The sequence below is a fragment of the Halichoeres trimaculatus genome, unplaced genomic scaffold, assembly GCF_033239565.1.
Source record: "Halichoeres trimaculatus isolate MK-OKI-2021-1 unplaced genomic scaffold, fHalTri1.1 fHalTri1_scaffold_5, whole genome shotgun sequence".
Classification (NCBI taxonomy): Eukaryota; Metazoa; Chordata; class Actinopteri; order Labriformes; family Labridae; genus Halichoeres; species Halichoeres trimaculatus.
This window is the reverse complement of record NW_027437183.1, coordinates 8,335,587-8,357,523: the sequence shown is the minus strand read 5'-3', so window position 1 is coordinate 8,357,523 and position 21,937 is coordinate 8,335,587. Positions and strand designations below refer to the sequence as shown.

At 40.1% G+C, this 21,937-nt stretch overlaps 2 protein-coding genes across 3 annotated transcripts; both read right to left on the bottom strand.

The window, feature by feature from the left end:
• On the bottom strand, positions 1-8,191 carry phf19 (PHD finger protein 19). 2 transcript variants are annotated; one of them, XM_074671293.1, is made up of 14 exons: positions 7,869-8,191; positions 6,544-6,727; positions 6,377-6,458; positions 6,123-6,221; positions 5,782-5,876; positions 5,429-5,577; positions 5,252-5,347; positions 4,977-5,166; positions 4,753-4,820; positions 3,982-4,122; positions 3,775-3,835; positions 3,574-3,659; positions 3,407-3,496; positions 1-3,322 (listed from the first exon to the last, which is right to left on the bottom strand). In XM_074671293.1, exons 2-14 carry the CDS (start codon positions 6,724-6,726, stop codon positions 2,977-2,979), a joined length of 1,686 nt encoding a protein of 561 aa, XP_074527394.1. In that variant the 5' UTR covers position 6,727; positions 7,869-8,191; the 3' UTR covers positions 1-2,976. The 2 variants fall into 2 exon arrangements, with proteins under 2 accessions (XP_074527394.1, XP_074527395.1); XM_074671294.1 differs by having other exon boundaries at positions 3,407-3,493.
• Positions 8,192-8,747: 556 nt separating this feature from the next.
• LOC141790411 (fibrinogen C domain-containing protein 1-like) lies at positions 8,748-20,815 on the bottom strand. The gene is made up of 9 exons (XM_074670253.1): positions 20,683-20,815; positions 16,366-16,444; positions 12,627-12,742; positions 12,076-12,451; positions 11,782-11,914; positions 11,499-11,635; positions 11,296-11,392; positions 10,564-10,743; positions 8,748-10,488 (listed from the first exon to the last, which is right to left on the bottom strand). Exons 2-9 carry the CDS (start codon positions 16,441-16,443, stop codon positions 10,199-10,201), a joined length of 1,407 nt encoding a protein of 468 aa, XP_074526354.1. The 5' UTR covers position 16,444; positions 20,683-20,815; the 3' UTR covers positions 8,748-10,198.
• Positions 20,816-21,937: the final 1,122 nt, after the last annotated feature.

Sequence of the window (21,937 nt, the reverse complement as noted above, 5' to 3'; positions counted from 1 at the left end):
CAAAACAACTGTCCAACAAGCCAATGGGAGGGGAGCATGGTTACCGTGACATGGATGAAGAGCTCCAGGTTTAAAGTGACAGAGTGACTGTTTAACGTCTCAGAGACTGTTAGCGCTATTAGCATTCCTCATTCAAACTAAAGGACCAGTTAGCTTTGAGCTAACCAAACAGAAGTGAAAATTTGAAACATCAACATATTAATTTTTTTTTTAGATGTTACATATTTGAATCGCAAAAGACTCCCGATCATTTATCAATTTTCTGATTGATCAGTTGGGTCAGTGAGGTTGATGTTTGCATAGATACCGAGTGTGAGCACAGAACAGAAAAACAGCTGCTCACAGGAAACACATGATTGAATTAACACAAGAAAACCCTGGACTTTGTGAAGCTCCGGCGGAATTTATGTTCTTTTTTTAAAGTTGTCTCTTAACAGCATCAATTTTAAAACTGACCACACTGTAAAACACAGAGAGCCAAATCCACAGTCATCAGCATAAAACTTTTTAGTGATGTCTAACTAGGCTTTGTTGCTTTGATTCTTTTTAAGTGCTTCCAATGTTTGACATCAACATCTTTGTCTGTTATTTGGAATCATGTAAATAGTCTCTGATTGTCAAAGAATGGTGTGTTGTTCCTTTACAAGAGACTTTTTTTTAAAGATATCATCTTGGCCAAGTGTGACTTCTAAAAGCTTTTGAACTTGAATTTCTCATGTCCTTTTTTAAACTTTTTGTTACCCATGTTTTTTTAATTTGGCTTTTGTTGCATTTTTGTTTGAATGGATTAATGAGTGATTTTAAATAATTATTTTTCTTGTTTTTGTTTTGTTGTGTAGAACCCAGGAAGACTAGCAACCACTATGTGGAAACTAATTGGGATCCAAACAGAATAAATGGAAACATTTGTTTATTATTTTTAGCCTTCATCTTTTACATTATATCTGATATGTTTTTATAACTAGGCAAATTCTACTACCATATTTATTTTCAGGTATTTTATCTTGGTTATTTTATGGTTGCTGTGTTTGTGAGTTTTGTTTATCTCAAGGATAATAAAGACAAAGTTTGTCTAATCTTTTACATTTGTGTATTGGTCATACAAAAGAACATGTTACAGTAATTTAAAAAAAAGTTTTCATCTTATTAATCAATAGGTGCAAAGACTTTAGACTCAAGATGTGAGCATCTGTAAAAATCTAGTTCAACTTTTCAAAGTGTGTGTGGATTTGTCTTGTTTTACAGAGTGATGTTTCATGGCCTCATATTGGCCCTCAGCCCAGGGACTGGGCACCTCACAGGTCCGTCTGATTGTCTGAGTTTGTTTTCAGTTTTTTTTTTTTCTGTTAAGGAGACAAGGTTGAGTTAAAACCAAATCACACCGGAGCATCAAGGGTAACCAACACTGACTCACTGATCTTGTCACCAACTGTGAGGTCAGGACAGGTATTAATGCTGTTAGGGAACACCTGTAGCAGAGTCACTGACTGGGAGAAGAACCTGTTGAACTGTTGGAGATCAGAGCATTTGTTTCCTAACATGCGGCTGAAGGTCTCAGCCTGCTTTACATGAAGTGCTTTAGATTTAGTTGGTTGATTCATTGAAATCTGCTGGTGAAAAACCCAGCGGTGAAGAAGAGCGCTGTTTGACAGCTAGTGGGGGCTACAGGGAACTACAGGAGCCTCTGACTGTTTAACATTCAGAGAGGAAATGTGTTTGGTTTTACATTTATCAGAAACAAACTCCAACTAATGTCAGTATGATAATAAACGGAGCTCAATACTATCGTAACATTCATATAACACTACTAAATGAGAGCATGTATGGCAATGTTTGTTTGCGTGTGTGCGTGTGTGTGCGTGTGTGTGCGTGTGTGTGTGCTGGTCTTTGGCTGTATTAAAACATTTGCTCTCACTAAACACTGATTTTGAAGGTTTGTGAACAGCTTGATCCTCAAACTCCACCTCATCTGTCCAGCTATCTCTTGGACAAATGTTGTGGGACTTTTGTGGGGCAGGTTACAGGTGTAATTTGTCGATACAAATACTTTTGGTAAAACTTCAGAGTGAATTTTAGGGGGTAATTTACAATATGTCTGACTAAATACTGACAGGTCAACTCCTGGACGACAAGAGTAACAGTTGTTGTGAGGGATATGAAAATAAGGGGACAGGCTAAACAGAGAGAACATATCTTCCAAAAATTTTGGAGACACATGAGGAAATTGTTTCTGGGAATGTTCTGCCAGGGGCTTAAGGTTCTTGGGTATTCCGGATGAAAAACACCTACTGTGAGACAATTTTTGTAGGGTAAATGGAAATACATTTTAGTTATTTAATTATTTTGTGGGGACACACAAAAGGTAAGGGTTTGTGGTAACAAATATAATACGTTCTTTGGAGGGGACAAAATTAGGACAGGAATTTGGTGTGACAAAGGAATTAAGGTACCTCTGGAAAATACTTAATACACTTTTTGTGGGTTTAATGCCAGATAATGTGGGGAATTAAAAAGGACAGAGTGCCAAGGGGAAATTTAGAAGAGGCAAGATATCAGTGGGGCATATTTAGATATGTTGCTACAGTATATTAAAAATATATAGGGGAATTAATCTGTGGACAAAGTACTGGGATAAACAGTACAAATACTCAATATAGAAAGAACTAGATTGCTTTAGGGACACTTGTAAAGTAAAATATTCTGATGGGAACATGCTAAGAAGATATAAGGATATGTGGAAAAGGTGTGAGGGGGCAATAAGAGAAGATAATTTTTAAAAATGTGATCTTTTTGGCTTCTAAAACTGTAAAATCATAAACTTGCATTAAAACTTGGATTTTTCAGGAAATGGAATGCCTGACTAGTTGCTCGGTCAGAAGGGTCTGAGTATCAATGATTACTTCAGAGTGACCAGGTTCTAATTGAAATGGGAGTGGAGGAAGAGGAGTCAAAGCTTCACAGCATCTTGTTCACGTTTCAATAAGGTGTAGTCCCCTCCCACTCCAGCAGATACTGCACCGTCCCCTGTGGAGTAACACGCCGAGCCAACACCTGGTACCTTTCCCCGTTAGTCAGTCTGCCTGCTACTCCAAAATATGAGGAGATAGATGAGTGGAGGTGGGAGGAGTCAGATGGAATCTGGGAGGGATCAGATAAGAAGTGGGAGGAGTCTGTTGCCAGGTGAGAATGGTTTGTAACTTCTTGGTCCTCCAGCATTGCAGATTGCTCCTCCTCGACCAGTTCCTCCCCTGCCTCGCTGCGGTTGGCCCAATGGCTGTAACTGTTGCTAGGCAATTTCCGCTTCCTGCTCCCGACCCTCCTCCTAAAGAAAAGGAGGTTGAAGGTCAGAGAAACAAACACACGCTACCCAGATTGTTTACAAGATATCGAAGGGTTAGTTACTAACCTGAAGTGATAAGAGGCGCTGGTGGTGGCAGAGCCTGAGGTGGAGGCATCAGTGGAGTCCTGATCAATACTGACGGTCCTACTGGAACTACTGGGAAGAACACGATGAGGACTGTCACATGATGATCGTTTGAAAATAGATGATACGTCAACTGATCCCTGCCTCACCTTTTGAGGCTCTGCAGTTCGTCCAGAGTGAAGTCAAAGATGTTTGCCATGTGGTGGTTGGATGTCCAGGTGCAGGACAGCTCATTCTAAAAACACAAACAAATATTAACACATACCAACAATGAAAATTAATGAGACGCTACATGACTGGATTGCAAAGCTCCATGGGTTAAAAGATGAGAAAGATGAGGCCCTTCTTACATTTGGAATAGCATCTTCTAGTAGCCACTTGGACTTCCTCTTCTTCCTCTCAGCTGAGGTGCTGAACACACAAAAACACACATTTTCGTTTTAATCTCAGGTGCTCAAGCTGTAGTTTAAAGGTGAAACTGACCTCCTACCTGGGTTAAGCACTGGAAACAGACTTAAAATTCAAGCCCAGTTTAGAAATGCTGAGAAATGCAATACCTGACCACGCCTTTCTTACGTCCCCGTCCTCCATCGTTCTGAGCACGCTCAGGAAAGAGCTTAGAAGGGGGGTTAGGAGGGACTCTAGTCCTCAGACGAAAGATACATTTCCTCTTTTTGATCTCCTTTCCACACAAAAACCTGGACACACACAAAAAAAGGTTTTCAACATGATCCAAAGTGATGACTGGCTGCTTCGCTGTGGTAATTCTTATTGAAATAACTTACGGTACTGATGTAAATTATACAAAAGCAGACTCCTGAACACTCTCTAGCTTCTTAACAGTTGCGTCTCAGCTAAGAGACATTTTAGTAAGATGCTGTGTGTCAGTTTGTTCCATCAACAAAGTGTACTTCCTTTTTTCCAACTGAAAAGTGAGTCATGTCCTGTACAAAGGTCTAATCAATAGTTTTAGGAGCTTGCTTTACAGTGATTTAACAAGATGAGCTATGCCAGCGAAAGCTTTTGTCACAGACTTACACCATCATGGCGTCATGAATTAGTACCTGTTCAAGCTTCATCGCAAGGCGAGCAATCAGGATTGTATTTTTACAGATGGGAGACTTAAATAAAAAAACCTTCCTTTTTATCAATTTTATACAAAAGAATCTCACCGTGCTAAACTATTCTACCTGGGGTTTACTTTTGAGTTACAAAGAGCGTAAATAAAGCTGATAATACTAAAAGCAACACAAAGTAGTCATATAGCTTCTGTTAGGTTCCAAACTGATCCTGTGTGGAGATGCTTCAAGTGAAAACAAGTGTCTTACTTGCTCTTGTATTTGTTTAGAGAGTCCAGCAGGTACTGCCCCCTCTCTGATGGGGGCGTATTAGCAAGCTTAAAGAAGAACAAACAAAAACAAACAAATTATAAATAAACACATTTCAAAATCAGAGTCAGCGTTCATTACAAGAAACTAGTCCACTGAAATCTGGCAAAGATGTCATTTTAATTCAATCTGGGTTTGGTTCAGCCAGGTTAGTCTTGGCGTACCTTCCCGAGCTGTAAGTGGTCCCAGTTTGTTGACACAAAAGCCATGATCTCATCCAGCTCAAAGTATTTCTTCTTGCTGCTGACTGACAGATTGTAGAGGACCAGATGAACCAGATCCACCCATCGCAGAGGCAGACGTTTAACATACTCTGATCCTTTATTGCACACTGCACACAGGAAGAGGTAAAACCTGGGGAGAAGAAGAAAGATCATTATGACACAAAAAAACAAGGAAAAAAAGAAGTATAAAAAGAGGGGAAGTGGTGCTTTGGTACCTGTCCCCAAACAACATGGACTCCTGCAGACACTGTGCGCAGGCTTCATGGAACCACTGCTGACACCTAAAACACTGCAGCATCTTCAGGTACCATCTAAACACACATTAAATGCTTCACATTAGAGACGAACTGACAGTAAATATCATAGAGTTTTTAATAATCAGTCATTCTTACTCTCCAGGCCCTCCACAGTAACAGTAACATTGCTGCTGGTTTGTGCGATGTTGGGAGTCCCAGTCCAGAGAGTCCAGGTCGTACTGTAACACCTGCTTCATTGCTGAGAGAGCTTTGGCTATCGGGCCTTTTTTAAGAGCGCCACCTTTCTGCAAGAGGGAGGACAGATAGTCAAGGAGAGCGCTGGTGCTTTAGTGAATGAACCAAAACTCTCTAGTCTGTTTCCAGAAATAAAGTGTGCACCAGTCTCTGTGCTGAGAACAAAAAGCATCAGCTCTGATGTCAAAGACAACCATCACACAACCTGCAACTTTCTGAGGTTTGAGTGAGAATGTGTAGGTGTGTTCTTATACCCTGACAGCCAGAGCGAAGACACAGCGTCTACAGAACCAGGGACTGAGGCTGCTGCTTCCATCTACTGGAGGAACATGACACTGCTGATGGAAACCTGGCAGAGAGGGACAGATGGGTATAGATGCATTTAGTGATACACACAGCCAAGCTAAAGCTTTAAGTAGTTCTTATGAAGTTTTTTTTTAAATCAAAGACCGAAGCTTTTTTATTTAATATTTAAAACCCCTGAAGTCGCAGATAAAGGATCAGATCATTGCATAACACAATAAGTGTACTGTCACAAAGAAAACTAAGTGCAACAGGTATGAAGTAGAATCAACAAGACATCTGTCTCACTCACCGATCCCACACTTCCCACATATAAGAATCTGGTTGTTTTCAGAGTTTAGCTCCGCCTCCCGACACACAGAGCAACGAGGCTCTTCACCTGGCACTCCAGCTGCCAAAGGATTTGGTAAAAGATTGTGACTGATAGTGAGTGTTACATAAGACAATGACAGATGTATTAATGTTAATAAACATAAATATCCACCTGTCTCCTTCTCTAAGTTTCATTACTATTTGTCAGCTTCTGTCCACTTTTCTGTCTCTTACCGTGTTGGATGTCCTTCCAAAGGACCCAGAACTTTGAGTTGTCTTCAAATGTGACAAAGCAGCTCTGCCTTGGGGGACTCACCTGTTCACAAATCACAACACGGACATTTGGATTAACCAATCAAAAGACATAATAGGTTGTGTCTTTGTATCTGTGTGCACTTTACCCTTTGGATCTTGCCGAGGTAGTAGAGTCCATCTGACCAATGGCAGAGGACAAACTGTCCAACACTCAAACTTGACTCCACACACTCCCCATCATCCAGTACCCTTCCCTTCCGACAGGCCCCGCCTCCTGGGGACACCTGAGGCTCCAGATCACAGAAGGGCTCATACAGGTCCTCATACATCCTGCAGGAAGACAGAAACATGGTATCAGACCAAAAGAAGAGCAAACTATTTCCATGGTGTTATCTCATACACAGTCAAAAATGCTAATTTAAGTGCTTGCATGAAAAGTTGGAAGAACTCCTTGAAGTCAAAGTTTTAATGTGATTTTGGGTTGTGAAGCTGATGAGCATTGCAATTTTGATCATTTCCTGACATTGCGTCAGAAATGGTCACTTTAGCAGAGTGCAAGTAGCTGCTGTTCACTTAAAAAATCCTGTCTCCTGATGTAGCATGCTGGTCCTGAAGCTGGTCATGGCAAATGGACAGGAGGGACAGTTACGTAAATCTGGAAAGAGTTTCTTGTGCAGACTTCAATCTGAAGCAAACTGATGTAACTTTTTTTCTGAATGGATTATATGATGTGCTGGTTAGCAGAATCTAGGCCAACAATTCAGCGGATGTAGATCAGATCTGCATTCAATCCGTTACATGACTCGCATCATAGATTCAGCTTCAAATTACATACATATTAATACAAATACACTCTGAGTAGCAGCTCACAGATGGGTATATGGTTTTATCCCCACAAAGCATTCTTGAAGAATGTCCCCTTGTAGTGTCCAGCAAGTATATGTACCTTCATATTACTGTTTAAAGCCTGAAACCAGATAGACGCACCCTCCCTCTGTCACACTCAGGTTGTGGCCGTGGCTGTGATTCATTCCTGTACTGTCAGGGGCTTTTTTTGACATGAGAGCATGCGCAGTGCATCCTATCAGCAGAACCGAGACAAGCGTACCGTTAACTGATTAACCACTAACTAACCACTGTTAAGCTTCCCTCAATGACCTGACCCAGGTCATAATCATACGGCACAAAAAGTTACGTTAACTACAATTAAAAATAAAAGGATAAACCACTTCACAAGCAAGCAACCTGTCCCGCCCACATCAACACCGTGTTACCACTAAGTGCTGCGTAACGGCTCCGGTAACTTAACTGTTATAACGGTTTATAACGGAAAGCATCAAAGTGTGACATGGCACGGGTCGGTATTCGCTGTACAATGATATCACTGAATGAACCGCATATGGTCTGGCTTCCTTTAGTTAAAACTGCGGATTAGAGGCTGGTGATGTTGCAGAAAAAGGAGTTGTCTTACCTCTCTATTCCGGCCTGTGTCCACCTGTCCTCCGAACCACAGACACAGTCGGGCGGTTGCTCTTCTAACACAAGCTGGACTCAAACGGGACAGACACACACACAGTCTGCGTTTCTGTTACTTCAGTTTATACCTGCCGTTGTCCTGTCTTACTGTCTTCGTCCTGTAACCCTGTCTCTGTCCTGTCAGTTTCTACCGTATCCTTTCTCCCTGTCTCGGGTTTCGTGGCGCTAAACTTCAAACTTCATCCGTCGCCATTTTTTCAGTTTTCCCGCGAATCAGAAGAGGAGGCATTCCGTTATTTGCATAAGCCCAACGTCACTTGCGTCTACAACAGCGTCATGACGTCAAGAAAACCATGCTGAACTGCATTGATTTGAATCAAACTCCGATCACTGTTTTCTTGAATGATTCTGAATGTATTTTATACAGTTTATATTTTGTCATACATTTTTGCTGATTATCTTTTAAATATATTTTTTAAAAGCATGGATTCTACGCTGTATGAACAGAGTACTATTATACCTGAAGTGAGACATGAATACAATCAAATTAAATATCTTTACATGAGAAACATACATGCCTGTTGCATCAGACCTTCTTATTTGACATGGAAACTTTTACATACACAGATACAAATTAAGTAAAGGTAATCACCAATTCAACATCAGAATGTAAGCTAATACACCTACAATTATATTCTTACTATGATAAGACATTTACTGTAACAGGTGGAGAATAAAAAAGGGCAGAACTGAAGTTCAAAAAGTCTTTAATGAAACATCAGCTCTACATTCACATCAACTTTGAGATCAGTATGAAAAGTTATTGATCCAAACACACAAACATCCAAAATAGAATAAAATAATACATGACCCTGCTCTCTAAAATTGAGATAAAATGACAGTTCAGTAAACCCAGTTTCTGCATCGAAACAGATCATACATGACTGGTGAGATTAAATGCTTGGAGGATGTTAAAATTTGTCATTGGATTATTTATTGTTATTCTTCCACTTAATTTGTAGGTTGCTTCCCAGAATGTGTGGGTTTCCTCAATCCAAAATGTGAAGGTTTAGTCTTGGCCACGTGTCTTTGTATTTAAAAAAGGAAAAGAAAAAGGGAAAGGCTTTACTCTGTGACCTCTTTTTCTAACTTTGATTAATGACTTAAAGTACAAAGTAGACTAAACAGTGTTTTTTAATGTTTCATTACTAATCCTGCTGGATTGGTAAAGCAGCACTGTGGGGGCAGTGCAGCAGTGGTTAGTACTGGTGCCTTACAGCCAAAAGGTTCCTGATTTGATTCCAGGCTAATGTACCCTAGTGTTTGCACGCAAGTCTCTGTGTGGGATAGAATGGTCCTTATTTCTGTAACATGAGTTTACTTGGGCTCAAGCACTGATGACTCAGAATTTGACTCCAGCACTGACTACATTTGGACAGTCCTGAGGAGGATCTGTATCAATTTTGGTTAAATTTTTTTTAAAGCTAACTGTAGCCTTTTAGGTGACTCAACCACTGCCTCTAAGATGTTTGGTTTGTTGAACATCTGATCAAAAATGAGCAGGTTGTAAGTATTTTTTAGGTTAGCAAAATCAAAAAGTTTGATAAAAATAATTCAGAATGTTATGTTCACAAATAAAGTTTGTTTTCTTCACAACCAAGTCCCACACAGCCAGAAAAAGTTTATACAGTCAACAGTTTGGATTGAGACTGCGGTTCTTCCAAGAAATCCATTCATAATGGATTCTGTGATGGGAGTGACTCAGACTCGGGATTTGGTGACTCAGATAAAACTCTGCTTGTTGAGTCAGTAAATTTTGAATTGAGTTTATTCTTAACTCTGTGTAGCAATGGGCAAAAAAATGTATTAATTGGTTAATGCCATAGTCCAATGGGTTGATAGGTTCAAGTTTTCTGATTTTGTTTTACAAAATGCAGAGACTGGTCAATAAATAGTTTTAAAAAACAAATGTAATTAAATAACAATAAATAACTCTCAAATAAACACACAGTTTGACTGGGCATATTGTCTAAGAAGGCATTTTTCATTACATCTCAACTTTAAGATACAAAGAACCAATCACTTTTTAACAGAACACACACAAAAAATGTTTCATTTCCTGAAGTTGCTGCTGAGATATGTACAGGAGACAAAGGTCAAGGGTCAACCAAGTAAGGGCAGGGGAAAACAAAGGGCTGAAAAGTGGGTCAGGGTTTAAGGGCTGAGGTAAGGGCAAGGGGTCAGGTTTAGGTCATGGTTTATGGGCATCAGTACATTTCAAGGGTTGTTTTATGGTAGGGCAGGGTTTAAAGAGAGGGGATCAGGTCAGGCTTCAAGTTTAGGACCAGATGGTAAAGAGTCTGATTTAGTGTTTGGTCGAATCTTCATCTCAGTGAACCTGAGTGAGTACTGCCAGCCCGTCCAGCTGGACCACTCCACACCATCAGCGTACGAGGCGTGGCCTCCACTCAGATACTGCCCGTTCAGGTTGGATGTGTGGCAGTTACGGTACCACCATGCCCCCTGGTAGTATGCCGCACAGTTGTTCTCTGACTGGTCCTGGTCACGGTCTTTGGTGGTGAAGCGCATACCAGAGTGCTTCAAGAGTGAGTCACCTGAAGGACAGAAGAGTAATTACTGTGAAGTTCTGAGCAGTGCTGCAGTGATACACCATGTTGTGTTATTCTCACCTGCAGTCCCTGAGTACTCGTCTACAATCAGTGGATATCCATCCTCTTCGGGGTTCACTGAGTCTCGACCAACAGAGAAATCCCCATATTGTGCAAATGCAGTAGCGTTATCAAAGTCAGCCATGTCGATTCGCAACTCGTAACCCCCTGACCTGGTGAGGGAGTAGATCCTCTGAAGACCTGGGTACAGATGGACATGGAGAGACAGACAGGGAGCAACAGGTAGCTGTCATTCAGAGATTCTCTTGAGTTAAGTTGAGGAACAATTCAGTCTTGGTCTCAAGAGAACTGATCATTTTAGCTGTAGAAATGCAAGATTGAACTCACATAGAAACTTGCCCGCAGTATAAGGAATAGTTAGTAGTTTGTAAAGTCTGATTTTTTTCCTTTTTGTTTGTGGCTAAGGTAGCATCAAAGTTCAAAGTCTTTGAACCTAGTCTAATTGGTCTGCAACTAAAGAAGACCCCAAACTCTGATATTAAACTCCTACTTGGCTCATTAACTCAAAAACTTTTTTTCTTTTTTTTCTTTTAGAAAACATTGTTTTGCAACCAGTCAACCTCTTTTGGCTATTAGAAATAATGCAGGTATATGTCACTCCAGCATTTAACCACAATTGTTTTAAATTGTACAGTTATTTATAGCCTGTGTTTAACTGGCATGCGAGTAGCACCGTATATACAGTGTAATAGTGTGTGCATTAGTTTATGTGTGTGAATTTGTATGACAGACCTAGCCAGTGTTCTCCTGTAGTCTTGCCAAAACCATCTCTATAGGCATCCCAGCCTCTGAAAAAGTTCACTGAGCCGTCCTCCCTCCTCTGGATCACCTGCACACACACCAACCACAGATACACAGATACATAAGATGTGTTTTATAAAATAAATGAGGTTATATAAGGAAGTTTGTGTCTGATGATTTCATGTGTCACATACCGTCCAGCCTCCTCCATCAGTCGTCATGTCACAGAAAACCATAAAGCCATCTGGGTCATGAGTTGGAAACACAGAGTAAACTCCGTCCTGGGTGCTGCCGGATGCCAGGACATCGCTGCAGTCCCTGGGTCTGACAGCTGAGAGACAAACATATCAATACAGATGAGCACAGTGTGCTGTCTGTGTGGCTGTCACTGTCTAATAAACCATGGTAGTGTCTTTGATAGTGTTACTAGAGTAAATCATGTGTTACTCTTGTGTGTTACGGTGTAGAGTGAGTTACCTTTGTATTTACTGTCCCTCTGCATGTCACTGTTGAGTCTCCGTAGACTCTCTGTCTCCCTCTGGAGGTTGAGCAGGGAATCACTGAATCCTGCAGCCAGTTTCAGGACACCTGAGTGGCTGTCAGACAACACCTGTGTAGGTAAGAGAGGAAGACATGAGGCTTATAACTCATACAGCTGTGATGTTTCATTAAACCATATTACAAGTTATCCATTTTTCTGAAATCAACAAATCCTTAAAGACATTACATGCTGCAGATATTTTTTTGTACTGTTCAAATACTGGACTGAACCTGTATGATGCGGCTTTGCTCGCTCTGCAGTCCATCCAGCCTTTGGTCTAGAACACCTTGACCCCTCTTCAGCGAATCAGTTTCAAGTCTCAGATTGTGGGCGTGGCCTGATAGCACTTTCAGGTCCTCTGAAAGCTTCTGGAACAATCCTGTACTGGGCCATTCCTCTGTTTTGTGACTGGACAGCGCCCGCAGCAGAGAGCCCTGGAGGGCCTCCCAGCGCAAGAAGTTGGCGCTGTAGTCTGGACAGTTAGGGTCCAGGAAGATGCTGATTGGTTCGCCGTCTGTGACACGGGAGACGGTCACCAGTGCCCCAGAGTCTTTGGAATTGGTTGAGATCACAGGTGAGGAGGAGGAGGAGGCCCCACCTCTGTTACTGTGATAATAGTGAGAGGACGACAGGTTAGGGTATACATGAGACAGAAGATAAAGACAGATTGCTGGACAAACTAGCAGTCAGGTAGACAGGTCAGCCAGGCTAACAAAATACCGACACAGATACAGAGAGACAGGTGACTGAAATAGTCAGATAGGCTGACAGGTGTGTTTACCTGTTGACAAAGGGCAGAGGATACTGGTTCACATACAGGATGGTTACTGTTGCTGTGACAAGAGCTGCCACGATGAGCAACACGCCGATGGACCACGACAGGAGGTTGCAGCATTTCTAAACCCACACACAAACATTTTGATTAACATATATTTGTTTCAGTTTTCACATTGTACAAGTGTTTTTATGAGTACAGTACTAATCTGTTAAAGTGTGTTTTTTCGATAACAGAGCAGGAAAAGCCACATTCATATTCCCTAAAAATCAAGAAAGTATTCAAAAACTCCACTCCAAGAACTGCTTTGAAATGTATTCTGAAATGTATGCAGACCACTAAAGTATCAAAAATAATAATAATAATTCACTATTACACGTTCAAAAAAAACAAAAACAAAACAGTGCTGTACTAAAAAGTGAATAAACCCTTTGAGTGCTGTTTGATTGATAAGACTATTCTGTTCAGGCACATGACCAGCAGAGGGGGCCAGTACAAGGAGAAAAAGATGGCACTGGTGGGGGCTACACGGCTGCACACAAACTGCACATTTCTGATGTCTTGTGTCCCAAAACACATTGTGTCCTATCAGACAGTGACTTTAGGGGGACATTACTGTGAACATGACCCGGTTCACTGGTTTTGAAGGGAGGCAGAATGTGACCTAGTTTAAAGCAGAATTTAATGTTAAAATTGAAATCCTGTTGATTTATACTATTATACACTTACATTTATTGGCTTATTGTAACCAGTTTGTATGCTCAGTACATTTTTTTAATCTATTACAAAGCAGCATATCGACTCAGTCTTTGTTCTAATCTTAATCTGTTTAGTGATGGCATCTGTTGGATAAACATAGAAAAAGAATAGGTAGAAAATTTGAAATATTAAACTACAGTACAATTATGCTGATACTACTTAACCTATTTCCAACAGGTAATTATTTTCAAAGATTTAACAGAAGTTATTTTTTATTGTATGTATCAACATGCACTTCACTGCAGACCCTCTGAAACCTGACTGTATGGTGGGGTTAAGGGTGAGGCTTGTGGGGTAACAGCCCCCTGCAGAGAAAATCACATCTCTGTGTGTTTAATCTGTAGATCCTCAGTGATGTCAGTGAAGGCGACAGCTGCTGCAGATTAGAGACACTTTGATCTGACAGTTTAACTCCAGATTAACACGAATTAACTCTCTGTGGGTCTGTCAGTCTGTAGGTCTATCAGCCTATCTGTCTGCATCCAAGGGGTCAGATCCAGGCACGAACTTGATCGGAGACCGTGGAAAAATTGGTGATAAAGCATTTAAAATGCAGCAGAAGATAAAGTGAAGCGTTAAGGGGTCAGGTAGGAGCACATATAATAACAAAAACTTAAGGAAAACCAAATTTTCAGATAACAAAAGTGCTGTTTTCATGTATTAATTTGTTAAAGGTTAAAGTCTACTCATCCCAGATTTAGTGGTAGGGGGTGACGGTAAGGCGTGGTGGGCCTCTTCATCCCCATGTCATTTAGCTGATCACTCAGCAGGGTGTCTCACAGCTCAGAGGCCAGGTGGCTCATGAGAGTTGGACCACCTTTCTCAACCGTTTGTAATGAGATGTGTCCCTCAATAGTGTTGTCTCGAGGAAGCAAAAGAAAGAAGGGAATGAAAAAAAATGGATGTTTGTTTCGTCAGACTAAGCCTTTGAATGAGAGACACCTTCGCAAAAATCTCCATCCAACCAGCTAGATCTTTTCTAATCTTAACTCTTTGGGACAAAAATGCAATAAGCAAAAACAACCAAAAACAGCACTATTCATACTCCAGCTCAAGTTGTACAGCTTTCACACAGGCAGTGTGGTATGCTTCAGGTGAGCGCCACGTGTTGAAGACTAAAGCTACTGTCACTACAGAGAAGGCTTGAAGACCGTCTTTAGACAAAGCCAAGGATAAAGTAAAAGCCCTTCACACATGAAGACACACACACGAAGGCTTTTTCCTTCATCCCTGGCCCTGACGAGATTCCCTGAGTGTAGCTCTCATGGATACCCTTTACAGGCTAAAACCTGGAGTATCTGGACTGACCATCTTTACACTTGACTTTGGAAGAGAAACAAGTTTAAACTGTGATTGAAAACCATTTTTGCTAGAGTCTAATTGTAGTGCTGGAGACTACTTTGACTATCTGGGAACAGGAAAGAAATGGACCCCTTTGTGAGCTTGTCCCAACCAAAAAGCTGAATTCAAAGTTGATGTTAGTTTAAAATCAACTTCTCGCATTGCTTTGATTTGTAGTTTGTCCTTTTACTTTTAGAAGTGCTCTTACATGCCACCGTGTCCAATTTTCTATTCCCCATGAAAAAAAAAGAAATGAATGAAGCAGATTCAGACCCTTTGACCAAGGTGGGTCACCAAGGTCAAAGGGTCTGACGACGCAAGGCTGCTATTTTTTTGAAATGGTTTATGTTTCATTCAATATGATTCTGTTGAATGAAATTTTCTTTTGACCCATGAAAATGTTCAGCTAATAAAATCATTTTGTGTTCTGTGAAATGTTTTAATCAGTGACCTTCTGGGCCATTCTACCAATGGGGCATTTGCCCCCTCTGCACAAAGGATCCTCTAAAGAGCTGAAAAGAGGATTATTATTCACAATTTTAAGAACATGTGAAATTTCTATGACCATAAAGACTTAAATGAGCTCCTTTCCATTTATGAGATTGTGTTGACCCTTGAAGCCCAACCAAGCTTTCAATATCAGAATGGTATCAGAGTTTGGTAAGTTGTAATACGCACTGCATCATTTTTTAAGCTGTGCTATTTAGTTTATCTTCCATTTAGAAAATGCTTTTACACGTTAAAATGACTGTGCCCTAGACCAAGAACAAAGATTTGGATCTGCTTTCATCCAGTATTGGCACATCCTTTGTGAGCGACAGCCTAATTCTTCAAGCTTTTGGTGTGACCAGGTGATCAGATTGGATAACAAGTAGAGGTTTCCAACAAAGACCTCCTGTTTAGAAAGCTTCTCGTATTAACTGCCAGACTGAAATCTTGAGAAGGAGGCTAAGAGTTTATTAAAAAATAATGACAATGAAATTCTTATCAAACATCCTCCAGTTGGTTCTAAGATTACGTTACAACCTCAAAACCTTTCGTTTCCACGTGGCACAGGAAAGTACATCAAACCAAGACACGTCAAACAACAAAGGTTATGATACAAAATCTCTTGATTGTTGGAGATGATGTTGATAAGATGATGGTAGGAGATGGTATGATGGGGTGAAGTGTGAAAGGTTAATGTTTGGGGATTCTGCAATGGTTTTATGGGGGAACTGATGAGCAGGGTTGTATGGTTATTGCTTGATGATAATGGTGTAGCTGTTGTTGGAGTTGGAGTTGTTGGGGGGATGATTGGGAGGTGCATGGAGGAATAAAGATGGCTGATGTTGGATTGGTGGTATGAGATGTTGAGATGATATTGAGGAGGTGATATCTGGAACATATGGGTTGTGATAAGGAAGGATAGAAGAGAGAAGGTTGGGGAGATGGAGTTTGTTGATAGGATGTCATTTGGAAGATGGTGGAGAAGTGTATGTGAAGCAATGGCAGGTGTTGGTGCAGTGTTAGTGGGTGATTACTGGGCTGGTTTAGTGGCAGTGAGGGTTGGGAAATGGTGGAGGGTTAGTGGTGAAGCCAAGAACTCAGACTAGGATTGACCTAGCGTGCAAACTAACAGATTAACAGCAAACATGCCATGTACCTTGTGCTTGCCCGGTCTTTTGCCATCCAGCTCTGAGCTGCTGTTGTTCATAATGGTCCATCTGTCGTTCATCATCATCCTGAAATGAAAACACACTCAGGTCATTGCTTCTTCCAGACTGTGACAATTTCATACCTGTAGAAACACAGAGAGGTGTAGGTCATTTGTTCAAATGTCAGATGGGATATTAGGATGTTAGGTCCACATGTTACTGGTATTCAGCCACCTGCTGAGTCCCAATTCAGGAGCTGCATCCTTCAAAGGCTGCATGTCAAGACTGATTGGATTCATGGCTGGCCCATTTTAATGGCTTCATTATGGGTTAAACAAACTGCACCCTACATTTCCCAGGTGACTAAAGGAGCATTTAGAACATTCACCATGTTGCAGCTTATCTGGAGTCCATTTTGCACCAAGCCAAATGGTAAACTCTGCACCTCTAGAAACCTTTGGAGGAACCCCACAACCTTTCAGAGACCTCTGTGATTCAACTCTGGACCAATGACCAATGACTGTAACTCCAGAACCTACTAACCTACTTTGACTTCCAGTGACTTTTCAAAGACCTAAATTAATTACAACCATCTGGATGAGCTGGAGCTTTTTCAACCTCCTAAAGAGACTCTAAAATTTTGGTGGCATCCTACAGCTCTTAATGGGACCCCTTTTTGATATCAGAGACTCAGTAAGATCAGCCTATTAGACTGTTGCTATGAAAACTTGTTGCTGAATTGTTTGTTAAAGGCTTGTTGGCAAGGCCTGTCATTAAAGACTTGCTAAGGACATATTAAAGACTGTGTTTTGGCACAGTCCTGTTTCAATGCTTATTTGTGAAAGCCTGTTGGAAATGACCTCATGTTAACTTTGAGCTTAAAAGCTTCTTGGTAAATATTGAATGAGACGCCTTCAAAATCCTTGGTGAGGAATTTCTGAGAAAGCATCATTATTATGGTCCTCTAGACAAAGACTTGTTGCGTAAGACCTCCTTGTTAAAGTTACAGAATGAAGTATTTAGCAGAAATTAAACATTGCATGCTTTCATATGTTGTAATCAACTGAAAATAAAAGATTTTTTGTTTTTGTTAACTCAAGGCTGGCTTGTATGTCAGTGCTGAATCAATGGTGTACCCTTTGCTGTAGGCCTGTGTAGCCCTTTGTGGATGCAGAACCGATACATGTGGCCTGACATGCTATGAACTACTTCTACACATCCATACTGTCCAAACAGTCCAAAACACAGAATAGACAAACTAGAAAGCAATTTTTTTTTTTTTTTTTTAGTATTTAGTGAATGGCCCCCAAAAATCCACCTGTTTGACATTGAAGAAAGAGACGTCAGAGGCGGTTGCAATTGGGAAAATTTGTACTGAAGAAGATTCTTAGGTAATGAGCTCTCTGGTGTCACAGATAACAACATATCAGATCATAGACTGTAAAAAAGTGGACGTCCACTTGCTCGACTCAAAGTGAGGTCTCCACAAAAACTGCTCCCCCTGGTGGCTGGCTGCAGCATAGGTTAAAAATCTGTCTTTCCAGCCATTCCAGATGGGCTGTGGTCAAGCTTTAAAAAATCAATACTTCTCATAGAAATGCTTCTCCGATTGTTGTGGTGATTTGAAGATATCATTTGAAGATCATTCAAGTCCTTTTTTTCTGAAAAGTTTTGTTTTCATCAGTTGTATGAGTTTAAAAACTAGGTTTTACGTCAAGTTTAACAATGATTGACAGCTGCCATTCTCGTGTATTTTTTGGGGGGATTGTAAAATATGTCTGGAGGTAGAGTCAAGAAGTGATTAGACTCTTGAAAGAAAAAAATATATATATTTTTGTCACCCAGCTCCACGCAGATTCTCACAGAATCCCTCACAGTCTACTGCGCAAACTCTGGCTACACAACTGCTACAATGGCGACGCCTGTGATGGGGGTTTTTTGGCTTCAAACCAGTACAATGATAAATGGTGGAGCCACACTCTCCACTCTATATACAGTCTATGTATCAGATCTATACTGACCACTTCCATCTAAGTCACAGTGTTTAGGGATCCCAAACAATACAGTTATCATGTCAGAAGTACAAACGCATGGTTTAAGCACAACAATGTCTGACTAGTTACCAGAACAGAATATAAGAGTGGAGGGCAAAACTTAGCATGAATTAGCAAGGTATGTTAAAACATGTTGTCTCGCTCTGTCATGTTTCACATAACCACGTGCTCTCTGCTTTACCCGTCACTGAAAAACACCACAGTATGGGAGTGTGGCTTACTACAAAGCAGGATTTATACCTGGCTGTAAGGTCACGTCAGGGTAAACTCTGGAACACCTGAGGTTTGTTTACATTTACCCAGGATGTGTAGTTGCTAACACTGGACATCCAATTTGCTCCAAATCATGGTGTATTCCATATAAAAGCTTGACACAAATATAAGCACTCTGAACAATTAACTGTCTTGATCCCACAGTCCATGAGCAGCTTGTGGAAATTGCGGAGACTTAACACCATGTAGAATAATTAACATGTTGGCTTGAATATAGGACAATCCAGATTATAAGACGACGGTATCTTTACAAGATCGCAACTGAGTGAAGAGGAAATATTGCTCTAATGAAAACTGTTTTAGATGTTTAAGCAAACACATTAAATGTCGGATCTGATTTGGCAATTGTATTCACCATTTTTTTCTGTCTTTTCTCCCCTGGTGCAGTAAGTATTCAGCAACATTTGACCTCAAACATGAGGGTTATGACTATTTTAAATAATACTTATAAGTTACAAATCCCTGACTATAAAACAATCCCAGTTTTAACAGATGTTTGTAGGAATAAAAACCTTCTCATCTTTGACAACACAGCATTTAATACAAGTGGCACTTGCTGTGATTTTACTGGCACGTTACTTCTACAGAAATAAAGTTTGCTTTCTGGTCATATTTATATCTAACCAAGTCTGAAACAGAAGAAGAGGCAGCTTAGCCTCACTATAACACCATAAGACATAGAATAAACCCAAGCAGCTCATTTCCATGTAAATATTCAGCTACGTGTACCCGTGCCCTGATGAAGGGTCAGCGATATCATAAGCCTCAACTTACACAATTTCATTTTTTTTGCCAGCTGTCCTGCTCACATTTGGCAGCTGCAGCTATGTTGCTTTTAGCCTGGATTTGTCAAAATATGCCACCCCGAGGCCAATCTCCATGTCTGGGATGCTGTTACTCAGATTTTCTTATACATCTGTGCTCATGGCTGGAGGAAGAAAACCCTGAATGTTTCTGTGGAGGTGATAGAAAAGTCACTGGATGTGATTTTTTTTTTTTTTTAGAGAAGTAAGTGGAAGAGAAACAGGATAAACAGGCTAAACATGTTCAAGACTTGGCAGGACCTGTTGTTAAAGACTTGCTAATGACTTGTTAATTCTTTGTGTCGACTTGTAAGGTAAAGCTGAGCAGCTGTTCAGAGGGTGTTTAATGTCCATTTCTGTCACAACCACTTAAGAGTGACTGGTTGTCACTCAGTGTGTCTTTAAACCCCCTGATGTCACAGAAAACAGAGTCAAAACATGAAAAGCAGCTTTATCTTATTATGAAGCACTGACAACAAGGTGCACTCTTGCCACGTTTAACTCTAACCCTTTAACCCAGGCATCAGCCTTTGACCTCAGGTTAGGAGTTCAAAACATCAGAGCAAACACAGAGAAGAGACAAGGAGATGAATCACTGATTATATCTCCTGAAACATCCTTAACATTTAAGTTTTTCCTCTACTCTGTTGGAGGAAGTTGGGGCAAGAAAAAGTCAACAAAACAACATGGCAACATAAACAATCATATCCGAGAAATATAATGCAAATTGATAAGCTTTTGCTTTTATATTCCACCTTAAGAATTGTACTTGAAGCTGGAAATCTCTCCAGAGATGAGATTTAGTTCATAAAGCTGCAAAAATGTTTGGACAAATTTAGAGGCAGCAGGTTTATTATGTCGCTGTTCTGGAGCTTGAATAATATAAAAGATGTCTGGACACTTGAACTATTTCAAGAACAAAGTCTCACTTTCAATAAGAAGTCAGGAACAGGCTTTGAAGTGCATTGAAATATCATCTAAATTCCATTTAAAGCAATGAAGTCCCAAACAAGAAGTTTTGGTTTGTGACTAAGCTTGCAGTTTGAAGTTTAAAGTTTTAGTTTGTGGATTTTTTTAGGTTAAGACAGAAACAAAATCATGAAAATGGAGTCTTTACTTAAGCCTCTCATGTTTAACTGAGAACTAACTGGTATAAAGCTCACAGATTTCGCATATCAACGACAGACCCTCTTACCTTTCTATCCTCAGGCTCCAGTTAGTGATGAAAAAGTCCAAAATTCAAGTGTTTGTACGTCTACACATGCATCCTGTGATCAGATGGTCACCAAAACAGAAACAGATTCTCAGAGAGACGGAGACCATCTGCTGGGTCGCCGGGAGAGATAGAGAGAGACAGAGAGACAGAGAGAGACGCGTGATGCTGTGATAATCTGATCAGTTTACTGCAGATTTACTGCAGTCTGTCACACTCACAAACAAGATTTCTGACAACACACTCTAACATCACATTTAAACAAATAAACAGAGCACTAACAATATGTTTGATACACATCAACAGCATTCAAAACCCTTTTTAATGAAACATGGACACTGCACTGTTAAAAGTTATTCACACACAGGAGCACCATGAAAAAATTATGTTTCTCCAACATCTCATTTCCAGGCGTTCCTCAGCACCCTGATCCTACTAAAATTAGCTTACACTGCAAAATCTTAATCCAGAGAATTTGGGAAAGAGAATACCAGTTTCTGGATTTTGAAAGAGGACTAGAAGCTCATTTTTTATCTGAGCTACGATTTCAGCAGCTCAACAGTTGAGGGTCTCCTTTTTTCTTCTTCTTTTTTTGGTTGAAATGTCTGGACTGTTTTCCACCTGGTCTCTTCTACTACTGAGCTGACTGAATGTGGTTTACTGCTGAACTAAGGTCTACGCTTCAAAAGGTTTTAGTCTGGATGGCAGCGTATGTTGCCCCCTAAACCAGTAATTATGTATGTGAAGAATCAGTGGTTCCTTCCAAGATTTGTAAGGTATCAATGCCAGAGGTACCCTGTATCATCATACCATCACGGATGCTTTCTACTTTTTTTATTTATTTATTTATTAAAAAAAAATTTTTTTAATGAAAACTAAATACATACTAAAATTAATACTAAAAATAAATATAGATAAGAAAATTAACAAGACAATAAATAAAAAAATAAAAAATAAATGAATAATAAAAAAATATATATAAATAAAGTGAATGGGTCTGCTTTTCTATCTTTTTTTGTTTTTGAAATATATTATTATTGATTTTTTTTTTCAAACATTGCCCAACTTTTTCAGTGTTTTGTTGACCCTGTCCCAACACATTAGAAACATTTTGCTGGCATCAAATTTATCTATATGGCACAATTCATTCATAAGGTAACACACAGTACTTTACAAAAATAAGACAGTTGATTACATTTTAAAAAATGAAATAGAATATACATAAATATATAAATCA